The 27,719-nt window shown below is 37.5% G+C and overlaps 4 protein-coding genes across 4 annotated transcripts; 3 read left to right on the top strand and 1 right to left on the bottom strand.

Moving 5' to 3' along the window:
* Positions 1-105: 105 nt before the first annotated feature.
* Positions 106-4,079, bottom strand: LOC100261472 (transcription factor HY5-like). Its single transcript, XM_002275530.5, has 4 exons — positions 3,735-4,079; positions 3,450-3,639; positions 676-832; positions 106-577 (listed from the first exon to the last, which is right to left on the bottom strand). The coding sequence occupies exons 1-4, from the start codon at positions 3,922-3,924 to the stop codon at positions 503-505; spliced, it is 612 nt and encodes a 203-aa protein (XP_002275566.2). The 5' UTR covers positions 3,925-4,079; the 3' UTR covers positions 106-502.
* A 4,116-nt stretch (positions 4,080-8,195) lies between these two features.
* On the top strand, positions 8,196-13,544 carry LOC104879229 (uncharacterized). Its single transcript, XM_059736774.1, has 2 exons — positions 8,196-8,625; positions 10,070-13,544. Exons 1-2 carry the CDS (start codon positions 8,581-8,583, stop codon positions 13,169-13,171), a joined length of 3,147 nt encoding a protein of 1,048 aa, XP_059592757.1. The 5' UTR covers positions 8,196-8,580; the 3' UTR covers positions 13,172-13,544.
* Positions 13,545-16,658: 3,114 nt separating this feature from the next.
* On the top strand, positions 16,659-18,334 carry LOC100244346 (auxin-responsive protein IAA31). The gene is made up of 4 exons (XM_002275479.5): positions 16,659-17,280; positions 17,441-17,649; positions 17,825-17,930; positions 18,041-18,334. The coding sequence occupies exons 1-4, from the start codon at positions 17,054-17,056 to the stop codon at positions 18,093-18,095; spliced, it is 597 nt and encodes a 198-aa protein (XP_002275515.1). The 5' UTR covers positions 16,659-17,053; the 3' UTR covers positions 18,096-18,334.
* Positions 18,335-19,737: 1,403 nt separating this feature from the next.
* LOC100249448 (chromatin structure-remodeling complex protein BSH) lies at positions 19,738-26,178 on the top strand. Its single transcript, XM_002270247.4, has 10 exons — positions 19,738-19,859; positions 19,942-20,030; positions 20,440-20,534; positions 22,738-22,809; positions 22,911-22,958; positions 23,073-23,156; positions 24,902-24,940; positions 25,077-25,159; positions 25,265-25,327; positions 25,823-26,178. The coding sequence occupies exons 1-10, from the start codon at positions 19,810-19,812 to the stop codon at positions 25,929-25,931; spliced, it is 732 nt and encodes a 243-aa protein (XP_002270283.1). The 5' UTR covers positions 19,738-19,809; the 3' UTR covers positions 25,932-26,178.
* The last annotated feature ends 1,541 nt before the right edge of the window (positions 26,179-27,719 follow it).

The raw sequence follows: 27,719 nt of genomic DNA, 5'->3' as shown, positions 1-27,719 counted from the left end.
TTCTCTTCTATTATCAACGTTTGAAATTTCAATCTTCATTTCTTTTGTTACTAGTTTTTGAAGTTGAAATTCTGACATGATCATTAAAATTTATGAAGACGAAGATTGTCAAAATTTCAGTACTTATTTATAACCAGGAATTTATAATTGAATATGTACTTACTAAGGAAATAATAGTCATATAGATTGGTTCAGTGGTAGTAATTAATAGGTTACACAATTACATTTAGTGTGGCCCCCAACCTTAATGAAGGCAGCATGCAGGCTGAGGTTGCCTTAATTTGGAACACAATTTGTAGATACACTTTTAGTAAATCAAAATGATTACAGTCAGGTGATAGTGGCTCCATGGCACTGGACATGACCCAGACAGTGATAATCATGTAGCACAGCTAAGTGCATATCTGCAAGGCTAATTTTTCAGGTGTTTGGCAAATGGGTTTGGCGCAGATTCAAAAATAAATTGATCTGATGACAGGCAGAAGGATGTGGTAGAAGTTCTTCAGCTCTTGCCCAACTGATCATGCTTTGACTCAGTACTACTGTCATCCATCTTAGGCCTAGTGTTCATGAGGACCTGTTGGAGGACAAGTAGTTGAATATTGGGGTAAGATGAGACTGGTTGAATTGAATTTCGACCCAAGCAATTAAACTGGTATATAATTGGGGCCTCACCTTCCGGAGCATGGTGTTTTCGTTAACAAGAGTTGAGATTTTCTCTTCTAGTTTTGAGTTCCTGTCCTGCAACTCCTGGGCTCTTGACTCCAGATCATTCACATACACCTTCTTTCTTTCTCGAGCTTGTTGGGCAGAAACCCTGTTTCTCAGCAGTCTGCTCTCAAGGACAAGTTTGATCATCAGCTCATTTACAACAAACGTGCAATTAATTTGCACTGTTATGCTACCACCTGATCATAGTTTCTCCATGCTCGATATACCAAATGGTTTTATTCAAGAAAATCAACCCAAGAGACACATGTTAATGGTACATGTTTCAATGACCTGCAGCAAGTTTAGATTGTTTGTTCATATGATAATCAAGCTGAAAATGAGGAAGCCTAACCTGCCCAATATTAGGTTGACCTATCTGATGAAGAAACTATTAGGATTTGGGAGAGGGAAAAATGAAGATAATTAGTATCCTAAAGAATGAAGGAAGACATGGAAGAAACTCTTTACATTGTTCATTTGTCTTAATTAATAAGATGATAGAAGCTAACGTACTGTACTTGCTCATACTAGAATAAGTGAACATCAAAACTCAATAACCCATAGATAGGAAACACACATGATCAATTTATGATATTATATATGGCTAATTCTCATATATATATATATATATATATATATATATATATATATATATCAGCTAGTTAATTTTGATATTCACTCCTCAGCCAAGAAGGTTGTTTTACCCCACTGAAGGTGGCTCTTCTAGAGGCTGCATTGCCTATGGATTTTGGGTTTCTCACCCTCTGGGCATCGTTTTGTATATATCTGCACAATATCTTAACTGATCTAGGGAAATACACCACATTAATCCTCAGCAAGTTGGTTGAGTGAGTGGTCTGCAAACTAGAACATATATCAACAAAACTAAATTGAGGGGGTAATCTTTCCAAGTTCCAAATTTAGGGTATTTCATAAATTAAAGCTTACAAAAGAGATCATCCATGGAACATAATTTTTGTAAATCTACATCTAAATGCATAGTGGTGGTGAAGGTTCATGGCTAAGAGGCTCCTGAGCTCCTCATCATATAGACCAATTCAGGATACTGTGCTATATATCAAACATTTCTGGGTTGACAATAAGCATTTAAAGCCAGTCTGGTTGACAATAAGAAATTAATGAACCCCAGTCCCACCTCAAACTGCTATATGCCTTCACTCTATATTTGGAGGATTCTGGATAACCAGGCAAAATGGTTAATGGGGAGGGAGGCGCGTATACCTAATTGATAGCTAAACAGCAAGATGTAGTTATGAACTACAAACCACATTATCAGAAAGTAATACAAGGGAACTATTAAGCAAGAAAACGATCCAATAATTCAAAGGGTAGAGTGGAAATTGAGAGGGGTGGGTGTCTAGTTTAAGCTGTCAAAAAAATGAGATAGAAATCTTGCATGGCCTTCAATCTTAGTTGCTCTTAAAAGGCATGCAGGCATGAATTTTTCCTGTGCCTTCTATCTAATGGACGATAATTAGCACAGAGACATGTCGCCTCAATATTGTCAAGCCTTCACGCAACCTGCGGCAACCATCCTATAGTTGGGAGAGTCTTGAGACTACGCTTACACTCCCTAGCTCCGGTTGCTCCCGAGGAAGGCCAGCATCTGCAATATTCATACCTCCTTTATTACGTCTATCTATGTACTTCCATGTATCCTCAATTCCTCTCCCAGGCACGCCACAGTACCCTCTCTATAGGGATCTGACTTTATGCTTTTCCACGTCGACAGAACGGTATGGAGAATATTTCTTTCGCTTTACGTCTTCACCCTCTCGAGAAATCAAGTTTAAGCTTATGTTTTGGGCTTTTGGTTGCGCTTTAAAAGCCAAGCTTTTGGAACCTCAGACCCATTAGGGTTTACTAGGCTTAAACAGACAAAACCCAAAGGAAGAAGTAAACAAGAAAATCTAAACAAGTACACTATAATTCAGTGGTCAGGTCTGATGACAAATTGGGCATGCCTCAAAAGATACTCTCCAGGACTTGGTGTTTGTAGAAGGAAAATAGGAATCTTGCAGAAGTACAACTGACACAGTTATGATTTATGAATTAACGTCTGGTATACGCTATCAGTGCAATCACTCTTGTAATCTTGGTTTCATGAACAAGGTCTTAAATGACTTGAGCTTGATCCAAGTTCAACTAATTAATTAGACCAAGCACGGCATGCGTCAGTCCAATACTTGGCTTGGATTAAGGCTCTACTTCAGCGTAAAAACACCCAGTCCGATCCAGATTGTGGGGGTCCATGTAAATATTGTAAATATTACTACAGACCTTTCCGATTTTAATGCGTGTATACAAGGTTTTTCCCTCAATCGAGTTGGGACATCACAGCTTATCTTGACAGCACCTTACCTTACAAATTAAGCTCCCATCTCGGGTCTATGGTAGCTGAATAGATTTCCCTTATTAATGTTGTTCGTAGAATCTCGTAGGCTCGTATATTTGTTTCGCCAGGTCCAGTAAAAATATGCATGTATGTATCACTATTAGAAGCTTAAAAGCACATTCTAGCTACCAGATCAATTACCTAGAAGGATCTGAGTGATTGTTAAAGTTTGATACTTGATACTTATATTAGATCACATCGAGTCAATGGTATATGAATGTGCCCATCTTTATACATTGGCCAACAGGCTCAAATCAATATGTGATGAACTCACCTGTAAACATAAAAATTAGGAGGGGGGTGATGTGTAAATAATGTGTACCTCTTGAGTCTTCTATACTCCCTATCCACAGGATTGCGTCCCCTCCGGCGCTTGCCGCTGCTAGTTTGTTGTTGAACCTCTGGATTATTACTAGTATTTGTTGTTGTGGTGGTGGTGGTGGTTCGCGTTGAATCCGAAGGGGGCTGCGCTTCCACGTCGGGAACTCTGAACAAATCTTCATCGCTGTCTTCTGAGGATAAAAACCAAAAGAAAAGGATGGGTGAAGAAATAGTTCCGGCAGTGGGGGTGGTGGTGGGGATGGTATAGAGAAGGAAGGGCACCGACCTACTTTGTGCTTGTTGTCAGAATGAATATTGAGAGGAGGGAAGGAATCGGCAGTGTGCCTCCTCCAAGGCGAAGAAGAAGATGATCCCTCCTGCTCGTAACTCCTGGAAGCCGAGGGGGTGGGATTGGGAAGAGACATCTTGGGCTCCTGATCAGAATGCTCGTGATGCGGTGATGGCGGTTCGGGCATGTGGGTAGAAAGCCTGCGGAGCGGGTACGTACTAGTGGAGGAGAAAGAAGAAATGGGTGACTGCTTCTCAGCTTCAAGCTTGGCTCACCAACGACCACGTTGATGAATGGAGAGCCGCCACTTTTTTCCCACTTACCAACACTTCCCCAGTGCCTTTTTTTTCTTTATTACTATTCTACTTTAGGATTTTTAAGGTACACGAAGCTGAGCTCCTTCCCTGGGTTCCCTCCCAATCAATGGGTCAACCTAAGCTGGGTCGTGTCCGCCATGATTTGGGCTTTGATCCAAACTCAGACCAGACCTCTTCTTTTCCCCAGACTTGGTTTAGATTCACTACACTGGGCCTTTCCCGTCAAATGGATGAGCTTAGTTGAACAGGTCTTTAATTTAGAGCAGACTTCAAAGTCCCCTCGGGCCTTAGCCTCGTCCAAATGTTCTTAAAAATGGTAAATGAGCACTAAAATGATAAATTATAAAAGTGATTCACGCTTTCATCAATCATTTACTATGAATTTTGTAGAAAAACCATGAGGTAAGCTAAGATTAAAATTGATTATTCATTCAATGAATGCTATTATTGGATATTTTAGGCATTAGATGCAAGCTTTATTACTGAAGGAGTCAGACCCACTCGACCCATCTAAGTGGGCTTAGATTCAAGAAAACCCCATGAGGGCCTAAGGCCCAAGTTTGTATAGGTCGAGCAAAGGTTACCATTGTGTCAACCATTGGGAATCAAGGAGAGGTCCAAGCAAAGGAAAGCCCCAATAGTAAACCAAAAATCTAGCATTGATGCCCAACAATAACCTACCCACTAGGTTGGGTATGGAGCATTCTCTAGGACCATTACAACAAGTGAGACTGCCTAATTCCATTAACCTAAGTAAGGCCCCCTCAAAATTGACATTATACGAGTGTGTTTGGACATCCTATCCCATTTCAATAGACATTCTCTACATTCAATTTCACACTTGTATTGAAGTTAAACCATCATCCTTAATCCAATCATTTCATATAAACTTTATTGTGGAGCCATCTATTAACTTAGTATTTGAAGGGGGTTAGTTGAGAATTCCCCAAACTACCCTTCTTTTACTCGTAGGAGTTTGTCCTAATAGAGTACATTAACTTGTTCAATTACCAATCAGCAAGGGGATATTATTATTATTGGACTTGTCTATTTACTAATCCACATTATTAGAATCTCATACCCCAACAATTGCAACACTCGTAGAGGCATGATCTAATCAATTCACCACTAAACCACCAAATCTAATAGTGCAAACACGTGTTTCTTAGTTTATCTTGAACTATCAAAGCCTTTTACAAAATAGATTCATTCCATTGATTTTGACATAACAAGGGATTAATTATTTGTCATGACCCTCCAACATTGTACCAAGTATCAACCGTTTTTAATTATCTCATTTAAATGCAATTACTTGTGCCCAGGGTTGCAACTTGGGTGAGACTAACTTGCTCCAACTCATGTCCGATTAAGTGTGAAGTTGACATATGTAGTATTTTAATAGATTGGGTTAGACATAAGTTGGTTTGATATGGATTAACCTTCTAACTTATCTAAATCAATTAAATCACAACCCTTCTTGTTTTCGAAGTCCAAAGAATGATGCAGATTTATAGTAAAGACTGATTATCACATATATCATGGGCTTTTTGTGTATGTTATAATACTATCATGATGTTCTTTACCATCAAATTGGTAGGTGCTAGTTAAAAGAGAAAATATTTAATTTAATTTAATTTGTTTCTGGTCATGGGCTGTCATTTCAGTAAAATCATGAAGGAAAACGTATGGCATTGCTGTTTTAATTTAATCATATGGTTGATTTGGAAGGCCAGTTGTCTTATGACTGTGCTGACCTGCTTCCTGGAAACTTACTTTAAAAAGCCAACCATTCGCTTTCAATATTTATAATACAATGTAACTGTCCAACCCTTGCAATTGCCTATTGTCTTGTGACCCTGCTGGTCACCTGCTTCCTGGAAACTTACTTAAAATTGCCAACCGCATTACCATCTAAATGATTGACAAAGATACTTGATTATAGTTGCGTCATGTCCTTTGTCTACTTGTATTAAGAATGAAAATGAATGAAACGTTACTCTCAAGTTATGAACTTATGATAAAGTTTGATATGATTCATCAAGAAAAACCGAATCCAACACGTTTTTTAAGTGTTTGTATTGAATGTAATCGGATTTGAATAAATTTGAGTTTATTTATATAACTCATTTAATAAACAAGTTGTTTTCTAATCGATCTATATAACATGAATTTAGTTTAATAGATTAATTAAATCGTAAGTGTGCCATGTTTGAAGTTTAATTTTATATATAATGTGTTATTTATTTAATAATTAGGTCATGTTTCGAGTGTCTGAATTTTAACCCGAGAGGAATACTATTCACAAGCATGCGAAGATAATTTATCTCACATGGGCTGCATATGTGTGATGCTAGGGAACAGTGCAGTAGGGAAGGGGGGAGAGTGAGAATAGTGAGCCAGGGGGGGAGTGGCATGTCGAGGGGTGACAAAACTGTTAGTCTATAGCCCACGAGAGTGACTGATCATTGGTGGGTGGTGACCAAATTCTCCTGTTTGGACAACCCTTTTCCCCCAATGTGGGTGCGGCCATGGAGTTGGCAACAACAACTACACTACATGGCATAGGCTACAGCTTGAAGGTAAGGTCCAAAACAAGGATGGACAATATGATCTGGATGAGATCTGACCTAACACATTCCTTCCTTCCTTCTTTTTTCCTTTAAATCACTCGCTTATTTTATTTCTTGAATTGTTTTTCTAACTCCAACCTGGCTATCACAGAAGTGAAAATTCGGAGACACCATTAAATACGGAATCATTACACAAATACATGTGAAGCACATGTGGTTGTAAAGAAAGCTCTCGTGGAAAACTCGTGGAGTCTTTTCTTCCTTAGGTGGCCCTTCACGTGGTGTTGGGTCAGAGTGAACGTGCCTGCTCACATCCCATCCCTCCCTCTGTCACCACAACTCATCCATCAACTTTCTTCCTCGTCAAGACTAGTTCTCAACATGAACTTTTGGAACTTGCTTTTTATTTATGTGTAGTGGGTTATGGACCCTGAATTACAATCTACATCTCTTCTTTCTTTATTATCCGCCTACTCGCTGGCTGCCCAATCAAGAGCTTCACATGTTGTTCTTAAGAATATTGGTCGTTTTCAGTTTGCAAAGCAATTTTTAAGGAAGAGGTATTAGAAAATAAACTAACTAATAGTCTAATACTAACTAACCCCATATGAATTTATCAAACATATGGACTTGGTTCATGGTTTGAAGATTGACCTTCAAGTAATGGACCAGACACCGACCAAAAGAGAGTGATAGTTGTTTATGTTAACATTGCTTTCTGCTCACCTATTTTACAATTTTTTTTAGCATTATTTGATCATCACTAGGATGTTATTCTGCATTTTCTTTTGTTGTCAAAGAAATTGTTGGAAAAAAACAAATCCAACTAGCTTAAATTTCAAGACTGTACATGGGTCATAAGAGTAGACAAACAGTTTCACAGAATTATGGGATTGTTGAGTGAAGATTGTGTCATAAGACAAGTCCATTATTGGGAAATATGAGCTGATGGGTAAATCCGCAAAAGAAATGAAATGACACTGAATCAGAAAGATGAAGATTTGTTTACTAAAAGAACTCTAATCCTGTCCACCCAATTAGCTCACCTTTCCAGGCATCCATCCAGCAAAGAGCACCACCATGGCAAGTTTGGTGCTTTGCAGGACGCAATCCTCTTAGGCAACCTCTTTCCCATATGGGAGGGTATGGTTTCTTTCAAAGCGAAAAGGGATAGATAACATACCTTCATGCCTTTATTGTACCGAAATTATTAAGGAAAAAAATAAAAATAAAGCACAGATAGAGTGTGGTGTCAAGTCATAGAAGTTTATAGCAAGGACTTGGCTTCGAAAAAGCATGGCAGGTGGGTGGGGGCGCCCAGAAATTACTCAGATTGAATACTACAAGGGACATTGTCCCATGAATAGCCAAATGCATTCATCAGTGGACAATCATGCATTGTAGCCTATTTTTTTTTTTTCAAAAGCATGCCATATTCTCAGTTGTTATTTTCCTTTTTCCTTTTCCCTTTTCCCTTTTCCCTTTTTCTTTTTTGGGCTGGGAAAAAGGGTTATCCAAGCTTATGTTAAGATGCCTGATAAATTCTTATTTGAATTGACTTATGACAGTTAAAGCCTCTCGTTTAAGCTTAAAAAAGTTATTCTTATTTAATCAATATTTTTCAAAGCTTTGAATTAGCTTATATAGAAAGCTATATTCTCTCCCTGTATGTTTTAACCTTTATTAGAGAGGGTGGTCCATTTTGAAGATATTTGTTATTTCAGTGTGTCGTTGGGAATTAATTTGGCATCCATTTTGGATACTCGCAGACAGTTAGACGCCACCTCATTTCATGTGGCCATCTTTATCCATGTTTGTACATTTTTCCAATTTGGGCTGACATTTGTTTTTTGAGTTTTTCAGACCTTCCTCTCTTGTGCTTCGTAATTCTTTGCATATCCTCTTGCTCCCCTCCCATCTCTATATTCTTTTCTAGGCTCTTGATTCCCCATCTCCATGGCTACTGAGACTCTTCTGTCAGATCATCACAGCCCTGATAAGGTAAGCTCCTTTTCTCCATTGCTGAGTACAAGGTCCATTTGTTGAGGATTAAGGTTGTTTTATTTGGTTTTCAAGAGAAGTTGATGGGCTTAATCCTCTTGTAAGTTGTTGTGTAGTCTTCTTGAAGGGTCACCAGTTGAGGATTTTGTCCTCTCACTTCCATGGAAAAACTGAGCAAGTTTCATTTCTTTATCTGTTTATTTTTGTTTGCAGTTGTTTGACAATACTGCGAATTGTTTGCCATGAAAACTTGAGTTTATGATGATGAGAATGCTCTAGTTTTGTATCTTTGTTTCCTGATGAATGCAGATTCTTCAAGGGTTCAGTTAGGATTGGTTTTTTCTGTCCAAATGGAATGCGTATGGCTTAAGCTTCAATGGGGATTTGGGAATAAAACCCCCAGGATCTTATTGGAAAGTTCCCAGTTGCCATTGTTCTTGTAATAGAACAGTTTTGGGACTTTGCCCTTCTGGAGATGATTGGATTTATAATCCTTCAGCTCAAGGTTCTAATTTCTTTTAATTTTTTTTGGGTAATAGCTCAATGATGAGAAGCCTTGTCTGTCAACTGAAACACAAGTTTTCCTGATTTTGCTTCTCATTGAAAAATGGAAGCCTGCAAATGGCACCTTATTTGATTCAAAATTATTCAAAAGAATGTATTAGTTATGCCTTTTTTGTTGCTGAGGCTAGTTCCTGACTATTTTATAGTTAATGACAAGAACATATTATGTTCTTTGTACTTGGAATTATATCTTAACTTGATTGTTAAACAGAATATTTTTCGGGTATATTTGCAAAGGCACGATTATCTTGTTCTGCTTCTGTGTTGAGATTTTGGAAAGATCCTGCATTAATGGCTTGTGCCAATGTTGGAACCCCACGCCCAACACCTAATAGATCTCTACTTGTCCAATTCTTTTGTAGCTATGTTTAGTGGTAAGGAGGATTAGATCTGGTAATTGTTCTAACAGCTGTTTCTACCATGGTTGTGACACAAGAAGTTCAATGTTTTTTTTATGAAATCTTTTATTTCTCCAACTCCAATATGAATGTGAGTGAGTGCCCTTGTCTCTTTTCAAGTAAAATTTCAGGATTTCGCTGTCTGCATGGTTGGCTGAATATTCACACTTCACTCCTACCCTATCATGCAAGTATACACTTCTTTCATTGATTTTGTTGTTCATCCAAATTAGAGTTGTAATTTGTTTATAGGATGGGGATCAACACCCTTAAAAGAGTTTAGAATCCTCCCCATTGCTCTGTTTCCCATTTGCTTAGCTATATATGCCTTCCCTTCTAATTTCATGTTTGTGTTAATCTTGTTGTAATTTAATTTAATATGACTAACCTGCAACTAAAGAAACCCATCAATGGTTTATATTAGAACTGGAAGCTTCTTTTTGCATGTTACATGCAGCTAATATGGTGGTGAATTATGGCAGACAATGGAGAAGGTGTTTGAAGAAACACAAACAGTCAAACTGGAGGATGTTGATCCGCCAAAGGAAGTTGGAGGAAAAGATGAGGAAGAAAAGCTTGATGCAGATGGGTTGGCAGGGTCAGAGACTCCTGTGAATAAACTAGAGGAAACAACAGGGATGCAAACTAAGCTTCCTACAGCGGTTGAAGTCAAAAAGGTTGATGATGCTCCTGTTGTGGATGTTCATGTGGAAGCTGATTCTGAAAAGATAGAAAATTGTGCTCTGAATCCAGAGTCATTGTCTGCTTCAGGAATGGGTGATGGAGCTGTTGAGACCCAATCAGGGGATCCAGAGAAATGTATTGTGGTTGAAAAAGTTGAGAATCCTTCTCTTGTGGATGTTCCTGCTGAAGTTGATCTGAAGGTGGTTGAAAATAGTGTTTTGGACCCAGAATCAGATTCTGCTTCAAAACCAGGTGAGACACCAGAGGAGCATTCTGTTGATGTTCTGAAGGTTGATGATGGCCCTATTGTGGATATTCCTACTGAAACTGGTTCAAAAGTGGTTGAAAATTCTGTTCTGGAGCCAGAACCATCATCTGCTTCAGAACCAGGTGGTGAAAATTTTGAACGACAACTGGAGGCCCCAAAGGGGGATACCACTGAGGTTGAAAAGGTTGATGTTGTCAGTGTTGCAGATGTTCTTGTTGAAGCTGGCCCAAAAGTGGTTGAAAATTCTGTTCTGGAACCAGAATCATCTCCTTCAGAACCAATTGCTGTAGCTGCTGAAAGGCTATCAGAGGAGCATCCTACTGTAGTTGAAAAGGTTGATGATGCCACTATTGTGGATGTTCCTTGTGAGGCTAGTTTAGAAGTGGTTGAAAATTCTGTTCCGGAACCAGAATCATCTCCTTCAGAACCAATTGGTGTAGCTGCTGAAAGGCTATCAGAAGAGCATCCTACTGTAGTTGAAAAGGTCGATGATGCCACTATTGTGGATGTTCCTTGTGAAGCTAGTTTAGAAGTGGTTGAAAATTCTGTTCTGGAACCAGAATCATCTCCTTCAAAACCAATTGGTGTAGCTGCTGAAAGGCTATCAGAAGAGCATCCTACTGTAGTTGAAAAGGTCGATGATGCCACTATTGTGGATGTTCCTTGTGAAGCTAGTTTAGAAGTGGTTGAAAATTCTGTTCTGGAACCAGAATCATCTCCTTCAGAACCAATTGGTGTAGCTGCTGAAAAGCTATCAGAGGAGCATCCTACTGTAGTTGAAAAGGTTGATGATGCTGCTATTGTGGATGTTCTTTGTGAGGCTAGTTTAGAAGTGGTTGAAAATTCTGTTCTGGAACCAGAATCATCTCCTTCAGAACCAATTGGTGTAGCTGCTGAAAGGCTATCAGAGGAGCATCCTACTGTAGTTGAAAAGGTTGATGATGCCACTATTGTGGATGTTCCTTGTGAGGCTAGTTTAGAAGTGGTTGAAAATTCTGTTCTGGACCCGGAATCATCATCTGCTTCAAAACCAGGGGATGAAATGGTTGAAAGTCAAAGAGAGGCGCTAGAGGAGCATCCTGTTGAGGTTGAAAAGGTTGATAATATCCCCATTGTAGATTTTCCCGCTGAAGCTGGTGTAAAAACGATAGAAAATTCTTTTGTTGATGCAGAATCATTATCTCCTTCAGAACCAGGTGGTGCAACTGTTCAAAGACAACTAGAGGCTACAAACGAACACTTGACCACTGAAATGGTTGAAACACAACAACAGGAGCAAGTTGCAGGTGAAGCAATAGAACAACCAGAGGAGAAGCCATCAGTTGGAACTGCTGAGCCCGACTCATCAATTGAGGCAGTTGATAAACTAGTGGAGCACTTGGAAGTCATTCCTGTCAAAGAATCAGAATTAGAAGTAGCAAAAGTTCCAGAAGCATTTTCAGAGGCAGAGTGTAAGATAGCAGAAAGCCCAGGATTAGTTAACACAGTTGAGGGAGAAACAGGAGAAAGAGCTGAAGTTATCAAGGGGGTTGAGGGAGAAACTGAGGAGATCAAGCCCAGCGAAAGTTTGGGGGGTGAAGTAATGACATCTGAGGGGACAATGGCTGATAAGTGTGAGGGCAATGAATCTCTGAAGGAGGAGACTAGTCTAGATCAGGAGCCTGTTGCATATGAAAACTCAGTTCCCACCAATGAGGAAGCTCAGGTTGATCCAAAAGAAGAGGAAGGAGATTCTTCCACTTTTGATGTCATAGAAAAGGCTGCTGCCAGAGCTACAGATAAGGAAGAAGGTGGGGGTGATGTGGTCGAAAGGTTGTCAAAAGATGAAACTGTTGTGGCGGCAAAGGTTGAACAACAGAAGGAAGAAAAGAACGTGAAAATTGAAGACAGTGAAGGGAAAAACACAAAAGTTGAGGAATCTATCCAAACTGAAACAGCCAAAACTGATGATAGAAATGGTTCCAATTTTGTTGCAGAAGTTGCTGAAATTGACAGAGAGCAGGTTTCTAGAGATGTAGAGGAGGTTGCTGAGGTGAAAAAATTGGAGAATGTCGAAGAGGATATACCCCTTTCAGTTGAGGCCGACAAAAAGAACGTGAAAATTGAAGACTGTGAAGGGAAAAACACAAAAGTTGAGGAATCTATCCAAACTGAAACAGCCAAAACTGACGATAGAAATGGTTCCAATTTTGTTGCAGAAGTTGCTGAAATTGACAGAGAGCAGGTTTCTAGAGATGTAGAGGTGGTTGCTGAGGTGAAAAAATTGGAGAATGTCGAAGAGGATATACCCCTTTCAGTTGAGGCTGACAAAGATAAAGATGGAGAGGGAAAGTTGTCTGAAGTTGATGCCAAGGAGACTGTAAAAACCAATGCAGACAACTTAGAAAGTGCAAAAACAGATGGCGAAATTGCAAAATCTAATCCTCCAAATTTGGAGACCTTGAAAAATGGTGATGACTCTAAAACATCTGCAAAGCCCCCTAAACAAGATGATTCAGTTAAAAAACATTCAAATAACTTAATATCGAAAGTAAAACAGTCCATTGTGAAGGTGAAGAAAGCTATCACTGGGAAATCTCCAAGCCCAAAAGCCCTCTTGCCAGAAGCCAAGGGAGATGAAAAGGTGAAGTAAGTGTCAGGAGACATTAAGGAATTTTGCATTCAATATGCAGATATTTGTCGTGTTGATTGTTGATGTCGCATATGGGGTAGATGCTTTGATCTCTGTCATGGGCTTGCCTTTTGGATCACAATGGTTGTATATAGAAGGTAACACACTGTTTTTGTTTTATTTGAGGATTTGGAAAACTTTCTGTCTTGTTTATTCTAGGTGAAGTTTTTACTTGTCTTGGTGGTTTTGCTCTGGTCAGTGGTGTGTGATTTGTTTCAATTGATAAATTTGATTATGAATGTATCTTACAATTTTACAGATAATTTATATTTAATATTTCTTTTGTATGCAATTCAATTCTGGAAATTAATAGTACACTTTCCTGATTGCAAGATATCGGGTTTCCTTCTAGCTGTCAGTTTTTCCAGGTGTATCAATCCAGAATGTCGTCAGGGCTATACTTCTTGAGGTTGGTTGGAGCACTGTGACAATGATTTTTTCCCAGTTGTCTCAAAATACAAATGAATTCTTTCTGAATCTTCATGTGAGTTTGATGAGATAAATTTACATGGATGATGGAGGAAATATGTTCTTGCTTAAGCTCTTATGCAACTGCTGAATGGCCCATGGCATCAGATATTGTTCAGTCTTTGCCCTTTGCATTAAAACTCTCAATGACAAGTATCAACTGGGTTGTCTCATTTGGTGAATCAGTCATATTCTCCATCTAGATCAATCAACTAAGCCTCTAGGCTCTAAGATCCCTTCATTTAACAGTGCATGCTGCTTGCTGCATATGAGCTTATTCCTGAAGTGTCCTCCTACTTTAACAAATCGAAGTCCAGTGCTTTGCCATATGCCAAAATCAAGGCCCAAACTGGCCAATAAGTCTATGAGTCATATTTTATCATAAGTAGTAATGTGTAAGCACAGATAATACAGAGATGGAGGTAAAATAAGTATGCAGTGGTAGAATTGAGCCATAACTCCCTTCTTTAACCTTCCAATGGAAACTGGGCAGTCACCTGACAGACTTGCCTCATTTTGAGCCGTAGACTTAGACTTGTAATCAAATATCGGTCTATGAGAGGGGAAAACAAATCTTACTGCGTTCCTTTAATGTTAACCAAAAGGTCACCTTGAAAAGTTTCAGTGGCTCCAGTATTTGATAAAGTTAATTATTTTCTTTGACCATTCTAGCAGGATAAGTATAAGCTTTGCTTGCTACTACATATTACACAAAAGTCTCCCTAGAGATGAGAGAGTCCATGCATGAAAGCAAGCCTGGAAATAGGACCATGCTCCACTCCAGAAACTCATTATTGAGACATGCTTACAAAATGGTATGAAATATCATCCTATGCTTCACTGAGAATGAAAGGAAGAATCAGTGCCCAGGGGATTAGAATTGGACGTTTGATCAATGTAAATGAATGGCATTGATAGCTCCACTAGACAAAAAAATGTAGAAAGCGATATAATTATCATCCACTCTAATGGGGCTTTATGGGATCTGTAAATTGTAGAAGTGAGAAATGGAAGGTCCATGGATACGAGAATGTAATCCGGCATTGGGAAGATGATGGGTCTTCTTCTAATAGGGCTCCTAGCATGAGGCCAGCCTTTCCCTTGACATGCCTATCCACCTGAATCCTTCTTTTAAAATATTCCTGATCTGTTTTCTCATATAGAAATTCAACTAAACATAAAAAAGAAGAAAAAAATAGTTGGTGGGTTGGTGCTGACGGGCGAGATGCTTGGGTTGTACACAAAGTGAATTGTATAAAAAAGGCATTGGAGGAAGAGAAAGATGCCCCAGGGAAGCAAGGTTGGGGGAACAGCCTTTTCTTTCTCCCTTGTTTGTTGCAGCTCAAACATTCCTCTTTCTCTTCTCTGCCTTTCTTTCATAACAAGCTAGCCTGGTTGTCCTCTCCCATGTATCTTTTAAGTTTATTTGTGGATTTCTTGTTTGATCTCTACTCCTCTACACACATGACTGATTTTCAATATGAGTCCCCCCAGATATAAACCTCATTTTAAGTTTTCCATTAAAAGAAACGTGGGTGTACAGATTGATCAGCTACCGACACCCAATTGATGGAGTATACTCATGAAATTGGTTCAGAAACTTAAGATTCAATAAATGTTTAATTATGAACATGTTTACATTATAGAAGCTATGTTAGAAATTGCCATATCTGTGTGCTTGTGTGTTTGTGTGTGTGTGGGACCAAGACCAAAAGAGCGTATTTCGGATCAGGAAATTAAGTTGATGGCATGTTTTCTAAAAGTTGCCCACATGTCTTCTCTTTTGAGAGAAGATCTAGATTAGTTCAACACAGACCTTTTCTAAGTACTCCCAAGCTGCAGACCTCATGTTTGCCCTTTGTCTCCCTCAATATATCCTGATAACAACTAAACAGCCAGTCGCTAGACTTGTCATTATTATTCTAATAACACACTTTCTCTCTGAACTCCAATGTAAAATTTTCTGAAGTGGCATTTCCAAATTCCACTCATCCAAGAGATGAGTTTGGAGAACAGAGAAATTTTGAATGTATGCATATAAATAATATTCTGATGATTATGCACAAAAAGAAAAGGAACAACCTATGCTTCCCTGTCCCTTAAGTACTTTTAAGTTGGACTGTTTGGGACAAGGTTCCTGGACAAGATACTTGAAAGTCTAGCTGATATATTCTTTTTGTCTGCGTGGGGATGCAAAAGGTGTTTCCTCTCTTCATTTTCAGTTAAAAATTGATACTTCTAATGGACAGACCATCGCACTTGGTACCATAATTTAATTACTGAGGTTGGCACATTGCTGGAAAGATTGCCCAGGGCCATGTCATTGCAATAAGCCAACAACATTCTTTGCCTGCCTCAACTGCTATGGGATCATCCCTTCTTTTTATAATCACATAACATGAATCACTTGATGAAATTTGTGAGGGTGGAGTGATAAGAAAGAGAAAGTGAAAAAGAAAAGGCAACCCAACAATTTTCAGAGGGGGTAAAATTGAAGCATATTTCAACATCTCTGCATCAGAATATGCCTCTTAAGACTAAACAGAAAACTTTACCCGAATATGGTGAGTGATGGGGTCGACAATGAGGCTGGCTAATAAAGAGTGGGGAATTGGTACCCTTACTTTGCTGGCCACCATCATCACCTCACCTCTACAAACTATATCCCTTCCGGCATTGGCAACTCCATTGGTCTGTCATCTACCTTTTTACGCTAGCTTATCCTCCATTGCTAAATTTGACTCCGTAAACCCACTGCAGTTGCCCATTTGGGTTGGCCCATTTTCAATTTTTCTAGGCATGTGGTCCTGTCCTGGAAAGCTACTAGGCCACCCATGGTATCCTCTTTATGCATGGGGGGAGAAGATTTTGGACTCATTTGTGAAGTTTCTTTTTTAGTAAATTGGGTTGGACTCCAGTTGATCTTTAAAAACCAATGTGAATTAATAAGCCAAGTTGGATATTGAGGTAGGATTTGAAGCAAGCGCCCACGTTGTCTACTAAGTATATGGAATGGGTGGAAGCCGAAATGGCTAGCCATGACCTACTTATTTATAAGTCATAAGTAGATAGAGTTGATGAAAATTCATGCATATTTTAGAGAGGGTAAAAAAGTGGTATGATCAGACAGGGCCGGCATGTCAATGTCGGCCACCACGAGAACAAACTGAACCAACCGAGCCAGTTGAAGGTGGACTTGCTATGGATCCATGGGCCATGGGCCATGGACATTGGACAATGCCTCTCCACCCGCCTGTTTTCCCACCATAAATTGCCTTTCTGGCTTTCTCTTCAGGCCAGTTCCTCTCTACCTATTTAAGCCCTAAGGTGGCGGCTTTCTCACACTTGCTCTCCTGTTTTGAAATATAAAAGAACATGGGAGGAGGTGCAGCAACCCCACATTCATCGTCATCATCATCATCTTCTTCTTCATCATCCATAGATAGCATTAGCAACAACCATCCTTCTCTTTCCTCTGCTTCTTCTTCCATTTCCCTCCCACCAAACACGAAAAGATCAGGTTTGAGCACTGATCTAAGGCTCGGTCCTAGCATCTCGACCGCCCACATTCATCACTGCTCCTCCAGTGCCCCCAGTCCAAGGTACCCATATACATATACATATCATATGATCATCACCAAAATGAAATACCCATTATTCCAATTTCCTTGATCATCCTTTTTATATACGTTTTCATGCATGAGGATGAGAATTTTCCACTCTGTATCTTGATTTTCTCTGCTTGATGAATTACACCTTCAGGGACCAACGTGTTGACTGGCCGCCAATCAAGCCGTTGTTGAGGAGCACACTCACAGGGAAAGCAGATAACCAGCGCCAAGCCACTAACTTATTCGTAAAGGTTTACATGGAAGGCATTTCAATCGGACGGAAACTGGATCTGTTTGCCTACAGTGGTTACGATGGCTTAGTGGCAACCCTTAGCCATATGTTCAAAACCACCATCTTTTGTGAGTAAATATCAAATGGAATGAAGAATCAGATTGTTGTACACAGAAATGAATGAATATGTAGATAGATCTGATAGAAATTAAATTACCTTAGAGGAAAGTTGATGGTAATAAACATCTTATTTCATCTTCATTAATCACACTTGATGATAATTTTATGGAAACATGCATGCAGGCTCTGATCCTCATGTTGGTGGCGCTGATCATTCCGGAAAATATCATATCTTGACTTATGAAGACAAGGAAGGGGACTGGATGATGGTCGGAGATGTTCCTTGGGAGTATGCATAACCTAATTAACATACTCACAATCACTCCATTCTTCATATTTTTCATATTTTTCCTTGTCAGTTATTTATTTATTTATTTATTTCCATTTGAATATCTATAGGATGTTCTTAACCACTGTGAAGAGGCTGAAGATCACAAGAGCTGACAGATGCTAGTTCTTCCCAGATGCAAAACACCCCAAGCTGACAGATGCTAGTTCTTCCCAGATTCAAAACACCCCTCCGGCCTCTCCCTCCCTCTCCCTCTCCCTCTCCTTCTCCCTCCCATTCTATTCAGATATTTTTTCTCAATTCATTAGAAATCCTTACCTACCCATAACAAATAGTGATATTCTTATGATAGATGTACAGTCTCAGGACAAAATGATATGAATATATGTTGATATATTTTTTTTTGTTTTTGCTGTCAACAGTTGATGGGTTAACATTGTCATAAGCATTCATCAGCAAATAATTCTATCTATCCAGTGAAAAAAAAAACCAAATAATTACTAAATGGGTCTTTTGGAAGCTTTTATGAAGGTTGGTGAAATGGTGTGAACACTGAACAATTCATTTGGCCTTTGTCAACATTAGTGCTTTTTGGGTTTTGCTTTGGTGAGTGGAAATGGTCCCTCTCGGCCGTCCTCTCTCTACCTCTACTCGTGTCATAACTCTAGGGCTGCCTTAATCAGTGGGATTGGTGAATGGGCCCAAATTAAGAGGAGGACTTTTGCACATGCACACATCTTCATGACTGTACAAATATAAAATTCAAGTTTATGCATGCAACCCAAAAACTAATGAGAAGCTGACAGCAGACAAGATCAAAGCAGTTGGGGTTCGAGGATTTGAGCTTGCTTTGGGATTTAAGGATGTGGGGTAAAGGAAGGACTTGGCTTATGGGAATACATTTGCTATTTGTTTGTTTGTTGACTAAAGAAGTCAAAATATTTAAATTTTTTATTTAATTAAAAATATCTTATTAATATTAATCGATATAATTAAAATAAATTTATTATCAATAAATTTAGTTTAATTATATTAATTTGATTCCTTAGAGAGAATTAAGTTACTCAAGAATATAATAAACATTATCGCATTCGATTCATCGCCTAACTTACAAGAAGATGGTTGGGAAAAGGAGTGGGCCAATTAGACTGATCACTCTCTGATGATCAATCAGAAAGAATCAACAGATAGAAGTGTGGGTTTTCATTTACATGAACAACATTGCATCCTCCTATGATTCTTTAGAGACTGAGAGGGAATAATGTCATTTTTTGAATCTTCGATTACCAATGAAATTATAACGTCATTAAAGGGTGTCATTTGTTTCACTTACAGAATAAATAATTTTGAACAATGAGTGGTCGTCCTTTTATCATGAGGGGGAGTAGATGGAAAATGTTGTGGAGGGAACTTCATCATGGTAATGACCAAAAATGTCAATTCATAATTAATGAGCTATAATGATTGTGGGCCCTGTTAGAGACACGTGTCCTTTGAATGCCCTAAATTATTGTACTACCATTAACTTTGCTTGTATTAATGTCCTGAATTATTGAACCGTGTTTACCTTTACTTTGATGATGACATCTGCTTCATGATTTAGAAGAATATTTTTATATTTTTTAAAATCAAGGTTATGTTTTGTAGATTTGATGGGTGGGCTTCTAATGGGGAGCTTTGGGCCAAAATCCAACCCCATTTGCATATATGAGCCCAATCCAAGCCAATTTGATCCGTTTAAGGTGGACTGATTTTTGAGCCCGAATTCGGCCCAAACATTGAAGCCCAAAAAAATTCTCTAAAGAGGATTTCTTAGAATGGAGAAAGTAGAACTGTAGTATAGTTTGGAGGAGAGTTTGCCGACGACCCAAAACCCAGGATGAAGCCCCTGCCCTCAACATCTTCCAAAAACCCTGTCAAGTTTAGAATGTAAGCTGTGTTTTTGTGATTTTAATTTTCAAAAATCCAAGAAAATTTGAGTGGGAATTGATTTGGGCTGTGAAAATAACAGGCCTACTGCAGATAATTTAGTTCCAATTCGTTTGGACATTGAGATCGATGGCCACCGCTTCAAAGATGCCTTTACTTGGAACCCTTCTGGTATTTCTTCTTTCTTTTCTAGGTTTTTTCTTCGTTTCTTCTTCTTCTTCTTCTTCTTCTTTTTTTAATCTATCGCCTTTCCCCACATGCCCACCCCTTTACTCTCTACTTTTGTTTAATTTCCAGAAACCCCATACCCATAATATTTCTGTGTTTTAATCCTTCAATTACATCAATTGAAACCCTTTTTTTCCATTCTCAAAGTTTGTGTGATCGTCCCTGTCAACAAGCGTTAAGTCATGGAAACTTCAATTTGTAATGTGATTTTGCTACAGTCTCTCCTCTTATTATTAGTACTCTTATTTGCTATTGGTTTAAAAATGAAATTGGGAATTTGGCACTTGGTGATGTCCTTCAAAGTTTCTTTGCGATTACTTTCTTATCATGACTCTGTTTCTGAATGTTGTAGACCCTGACTCAGAGGTGGTGGTGTTTGCAAAAAGGACAGTAAAAGATTTGAAGCTTCCTCCAGCATTCATAACACAAATTGCTCAATCCATTCAAGTAAGTGAAATGATCAGCCAATGCTTTGGGTTGCTTTACTAGACATTGCTATATTATATCAAACACCATAAATTTGTAACATGTTTTTTTTTTTTCCTCCCCTTTCAATCTGCTTCCATGTCCACTAATCATGGTGTGGCTTTGGAAAAGTGGGCAACAAAAGTGTCTTTGAGATAAAATCTATGTACTTATTCAAAATTTAATGGGGTGTTCATGTACTTCACATGATTCTAGTCATTCACATGGTATTATCAAATGATAGTCTTGGATGTAATGCACTAGAACACCTTGTTGATGTTCCTTCACTTCAACAGCGTCTATGGTTCCTTGAACAATCAAGACACAATAAACATGTCTGTACAGGTACAGGTTTGTGAGTTTACTGTATTGGACTACAGTGATTGGTATTCAATTTTGTATCTGTGCTGAAGAACTGCTGAGAGTAAATAGCAATGAAAATAATTGCTATGTGTAGATTCCTTGAAAAATAAAAATAGCACTGGTATTATTCACATTTTGAAGGGAATAAGGACTCCATGTAAGTGGCTGAACAAGTATTAGACATGGGCAGACGTGATATTCTTGTGAACAGATTAATTGTCAAAAGATGTGTTCTGCATGTCATCGATTGAATAGAGGGTAGAAATTAATTGCTGCAGTGTTTCCAGAATGGCACTGCCTCGTATTTGTGTGTTTGTAATGCGTAGATCCTTTTGATTGAGTGCAAGATGGTGGCAATCATTTCTACCACTTCACAGGCTTAGGTAAAGAACAGCGGATACAATAGTAAAACACCAGGCTTTCAAGAGTCAAGGAGCATGTAACTGACTGTTAAGGTTGGCTAGGCAGGCTCCTCGTGATCTGGACCGTGCTCTTTATTTTTTGCTTCTGCTGTCCATGCATTCCTTGAGATGTCTTTGTTTAATCTGGGTAAATAGTCTGCTGACCTAGCTTAACAGGAGCAGTATTGGTTCACCTGAATGTGTCTATCATGAAGCCAGTGCGCACACCTATGTATCTATATGTATACGTGTATAATTTTCATTCTCAACAGTTGTAACAGCTAAAGACCATTTTATGCTTCTTTTTAAGTATTCTACTAAACTCAACAAAACCTTACCCAACTTAGGTTGGCTACTTGAATTTCTCTACTATTCATTCAACACATCTTCTTCAATTGATAAGTTTTCTGTAGTTAAGCATGTCAAGATGCTTTCCTTTTCACTTACTGGAGTTATAAGGCCTGCCAAGTGTTGTTGCAGCCCCTTATGTCCAATAAGTGAACATTCAATCAGAAAAAACAAATATCATTCATATGTTTTTCTCTCCTATTCATTAAGGGACATGCAATGAAATACTTCCTGATGCTTGAGTTATTGGAAATCCTCTGTTGGTCCTGCATCACATCTTTCCCTTATGAAAAATGTTGGTTGGACATGGTTATTATGTTTAGGGGGTTAATTTCAAGTTAAGTTTAGGGCTATTGGCTAAGGGCATATGATCTGGGATTAAAAAAGTAATGATAAAGTAGGCTGAACAGTGTAAAAATACGAAGTGAGAGAAGAAGATAAAGCCAATGGATGATGAAGCTCAAGGTTTGCTAAATGGCCATCCAAGAGTTTCACCTGATCGAAAAATCTATTTAATCTCACATCAATTAAGTGGAAAGAACAAGCATTTGTGATTAGAACTAGAAAATTATTTTTCCAGTTACAATAAGAAAATTATTTAAGAAAATTATTTTCTAAATTTGAATTACAGCTTAAATTAATGAATTTAGAAACCTTCAAAATCGTAGTACTTATATATTACTAAGTTAAATGCCAAACAAGCTGAATCTCCACATGCCAAGCCCTATGTATAGAGAATCTTGATTTACCCAAATATGCCAAATCCAGGTGCTGGAACAACGCTATTTTACTCATCCATCCTATTTTGCATCCTAAAGGGGGACACACGATGTTCTTGTGGATCTCATTGCTTACTTATTTTTTCTTCCTCTGGGACTTGAGCATCCAAAGGGGAAATAGCTTGTCTAGGTAGGGTAGACCAAGGCTATTGCATCACTTTTTTGCATATGGTCATTCACACTGAGAAAGATCATTGAATTAAAGTTTTATTCACTTTTGGGATTTGATCCAGTTTCAATTAAAATCCAATTTTACAGTCATCTTACTTGTGCTTTTTCTTGGTCTTCTATCAGTCACAGCTTGCAGAATTTCGATCATTTGAAGGGCAAGATATGCAAACTGGCGAGAAGATTGTTCCAATCAAGGTTTTTCTTCCTTGCGACATGTTGCAGTTATGAATTTCTTACCTACTTGAATGTTTGGTTATTAACATATGGAATTCTTTTTGTCTTCATTAACACTCCAGCTTGACCTTCGTGTAAATCATACTCTCATAAAGGATCAGTTTTTGTGGGTAAGAGTTGGAAATAGTTGTTGCATCATACCATTGCAAATAGACATCATGTTCAATAGCATGCATATGATATTTTTACCTGTTACATATTTTGCAATGGCTCATGGTTTTCAGGATTTGAACAACTTTGAGAGTGATCCTGAAGAGTTTGCAAGAACTTTCTGCAAAGATTTGGGGGTTGAGGACCCTGAAGTTGGAGTAAGGGAGCACAACTTACTATGGCACATTTCTTTTCTTAAACCCAACTAACTATAGCAGAACCATTTTTTTAGCTTTTCATATGTCTGTGTCTTTTTGTTATGGGATTTCATGCTTTCTTATTTTACCGGTACTTGGAAGATTGAGAAATCTGAGATTTTGACATCTTTAGCGTCTAAAATTTCTTGTTCAAGTTCCTATTATTATTATTTATTTGTTTTAGTAAAAATGTTTAACTTTTCTGGGAAACCAAATTATGAGATTTAATCTTGCATGCAGTCATGTAGAACTTTGATTGAAGTAATGTGAGCTCTGTGGATTTCCTATTCTGGTTCTTGTGAATTTCTGTTTAACATTTGGTCTTGTTTGTCTTCAGCTTCTATGCCTTAAGTTTTTTGGTTAAATACAACCTTTTCTTGGGGAGAGTAAATTGTCAAATTTATAATCAAACTGAATTCAGATCTTTACCCAGAGAGGGCGTTACTTTCTTTATTTTTTTCTTCTCTCTCTCTCTCTTTCTCTCTCTTTAAAATAATGATAATAAATTCCATTTTTTTTGTCTTCTTCTCCTCCATGGACATCCCATGGTGAAATACCTCTTATGTTATACAGATACACCATGATATCATTAAAAAATTACCTGCAATATGAAACTAACAAATTGTAAATTAACTTTTTTCTTTTTGATAGGCAAATAAGAGGTAATGTATATTTATAAAGAACCCCTAACAAACAGGGGCACAACCCAAATACATAGGATGTATACAACACAAACCAGCCCAAAAAAACAAAATGAAAAACATTAGTTGGCTAGTTTAACATGTCCTTGACCAATCTACAATATATATAAAGGAGATAGATATTTATGCCCATCATAGAGTATTAAAGAATCCATTTACAGCTAATATTGAATGGTCCAAACCATTGGAACATCTCATATTCCTTTCTCTCCTTATTGTCTAAAACAAACGAGATGGAGCCATTTTCCAGATTTCCTTAGGTCTTCCCTTGAGGCATGCTGACCCGATAAAACGTATCCAACTATTCATGGAAGATTCAAAGACACCCTGAATCAGGAAGGACCAGGAACCACAAATTAAAAGACCAACCACAGCTACTGAGGATATGGTTTATAGCCTCCTCACTTTATTTGCACTTTTCACAAACAACATTTACTATTCATATTCTAGCAGCATCTTATAATCTGATCAACCATTAGGATCCATGTTGCCCTCCCATGCACAGAAGCTAACTTTAAATGACACTTTAGGATCCCAATTCTCCTTGCTGGAAAAAAGTAAAGATAGTACTGGAAACCAAAAATCCTGTGGTGGGAACAACTGAGAACAAGCCCTTCAGACATGCCTTCCACCCCAATCTATCTTCTACATCGCTGTAAATGGGCATTGCATTTAAAAGTTGCAACAAGGACCTATCAAACTCATCTCCCAATCAAAGAATCCCCTCCTGTTCCAGATAGCCTGGCACCCTATTCCTTCAAACCCATTATTAACCAGGGTTTAGGTCTGATTGAAAGTTGTTGTGTTCTGATGATCTTATGTGTATCAAGAACATAATAGGTAAGCCTAAATATAAGCTTGTCTTAAGTATTAGGAGTTGGAGTGGCCTTACTGACATCTTCATTTGCACACTCTCTCTCTCTGTGCCAAATTTTGTTTGTATTTACTTTGGAAATTTTTGGTACATCCTAATACCTAAATTCAAGTTGATTTTGTTTTTGGCAGCCTGCAATTGCTGTTGCAATCAGAGAACAGCTATACGAGGTTAAGATTTTATTGGTTGTTTGAGATAGAGACATGCTGTGCTATGAAATCATTGTATCTTACATACCTTTTGGGCATAATGTGAAATAGTTGTTCTGGTTTCCTTACTGTTTCTTCATAGTTTTTCATGTTCTAGATTGCAATTCAAAGTGTAACTTCAGCAAGAGAAACCAGAATAAGTAAGAAGGGCCGCAGAGGAGCAGAACATATCCCAGCTAGGTTTGTTTTTACCAGTTCTTGTTTCTTTTCTGTTTCTTATATCTCATTTTAAGATGGAAGAGTGTTTGACCATCTGATGCATGGCCTCAATTCTCTCTCTCTCAGCAAAGCAAGTGGGACTGCATTGGATTTGATGAAGTTGTTTGGTAACAAGTCAAGCATCATTCGGTGAGACTCTTCATTCACTTCGAAGTTTCCATCAGAAACTTCTTAGCTGATGAAACCTGGGAAATTCATTAATTATATTTGTCATGGCATTTTTGTACTTAAAAATCATACTTGCCTTTATGTTGGCCTCATAGACCAAGTTTAGCTGGTTGCCTCATCATTTGGAGGGGTCAGGGGCTGGTGTCCAATTTTATATTTAGGGTTGAATTAGCCCGACCTTTAGAATAAAAGTACCCAATAGGCTAAGCACTACAACAGTGTGCTTCAATGGGTTCAACACCTGCAACATTTTAAATACTATTTCTAGTTTAAATTCTGAAAATATTTTTACAATTAGATTCAGATTCAGTTGAAATCCAACCTCTTGCAATTCTATGATCCAAAGTCTTATCAGTTTCAAGAGTTGTATGTAAAAGGCACATTATTGGAAATTTTCCTACAAGCAAGAGTTATTGTTGGTTGCATCTGATCTTTATTTGTCATCAAATGCATCAGGAAAAGAAGAGAATGGGATGTATATGAACCCATTGTTGATATTCTGTCAAATGAGGAAGTGGATGTCCTTGAAGCAAGAGAAGACAGGAATGCTCGGAGAATTGACTAAGTTATACATTTAGGGTGTGTGAGTAGATATTTTGAGCAATATATTTGTGGATTAGGAGTTGTAATTTTTCTTAGAAAGCTTTTAACATTATGTAGTTCAGAAACTAGACTATTGAACCCTGTCAATCCAAAGGTCCAGCATGTTAGAATGGTGAGTGATTGCCCCTTTGTGTTTTCTTGTACATTCTGTAGCTTGAAATTTGTAAAAGAGGTTTGGCAACAAGGTGGATGACCATTTCATTTTTTTTTTCGGTGGCCTTTTAACTCATTTTCATTCCTTCTTGTCTCACTTTCTCTCTTTTAATTGATGATGTTTTAGGAAGATCTTCTCTCATCTCATGATGTCCTAGTAATTCCCTTCTCTCATAAATCATGTTCTCACCATATTCCAACTATTAAAAAAAAAAAAAAATTAGAAAAAAAGTTGAGAGAAACACATGATAGATCACTTTATTTTTATTTTTATTTTTATCTATTTTTCTCATTCAATATACTATCGGTTCATAAACTTAATCCCAACTAAGAAAAAGTTTCCATGATATACAATAGTTTAGTTTATTTATAAAGAACTTAATTCAGATTAAGTTTTTAATCAAAATGATTATGTGAATTGTATTATAGTTAAGTTTCCTTTAAAACAAACTTAATTGGGGTTAAGTTTTGTTTTCATTTACAAAGAAATTGATTAAGGTTGTGTTTTTAGTCAAAATGTTCACCCAACCATAAATATAGTTAAATTTTATTTATGAAATCATGAGGTATTAATGTTAAAGTCTCCATTATTTAATCAATTGGGTGTGATTTAAGATTTTCATTAAAAAAACTTACTAAAAATTAATATATTTCAAAATGAATCTAATAATACAAACTAAAATATAGAGATTTAACCACTAACAATTTTTTATTCAACATCATCTTTAGTATTATCAAAGTTCATATGAAACCGCAACAAATCCTGATTAAAAACAAAGAGAAAAATGGAAGAAAAGAAGAATCTTAGTGAAGAAAGAAATACGAGAGAACTTGTCTCTTTGGTTTTTTTTTTTTCTTTTCACACGAGTATGTTAGACTTTAATCTTCAATCCATTGATCTTTGTTATAAAATTTGAACAAAAATGAGAGGAAAATGGATAAGAAATAAAAGAGAAATGGTGTTTTTAGAAGGATTAAAGAATGGTAAAAATGTTTTAAATGAATCATTTCCTCGAAAAACAAAGAATGCATGGAGGAAATTTTTCAAAATTTGAATTTATTTTAACCCTTTCAACCAAATATCCCTTACAAAAATAAGAATTGAAAAACAAAATTTTTTCCTACTCTAATAATATATTACTTATACACCATCTCTAATCTTGATTTTGTTAATGTGTCACTTTTTTTTCTTCCAACATATAAACACATGTTTGATGTGAAAATTATTACTATAAATGCTTATACCCCGTTCACACTTAACCTTTTTTTTCACCTCTCGCCTTATTAACCTTATTCAAATCTTTATTGCATTCTTATCAATTTTATGATTGATTTTGTGATCATACATTTAACTTCCCTAGATCTCATACTCTACATGCATGAGGAAAATTTGCCACCTCACCCAATTCTAATAAGCAAAAATATTTAGGAGGTTTTATTGGGAATATTTTGTTAATATTTATCACAAGTGATGTCATATTACTCAATTTGGAATACCATAAAAAAAGATTTGTACATACACATCACATATGTGTATATATAAACATAGTTTGCAAATGTTATTATCATATCAACTTCATTTTTATCATTTAAAAAT

Source organism: Vitis vinifera, chromosome 5 (assembly GCF_030704535.1).
Source record: "Vitis vinifera cultivar Pinot Noir 40024 chromosome 5, ASM3070453v1".
NCBI classification, from domain to species: domain Eukaryota; kingdom Viridiplantae; phylum Streptophyta; class Magnoliopsida; order Vitales; family Vitaceae; genus Vitis; species Vitis vinifera.
Note: the sequence above shows the minus strand (reverse complement) of the source record. Positions and strands in the feature narration are given on the sequence as shown.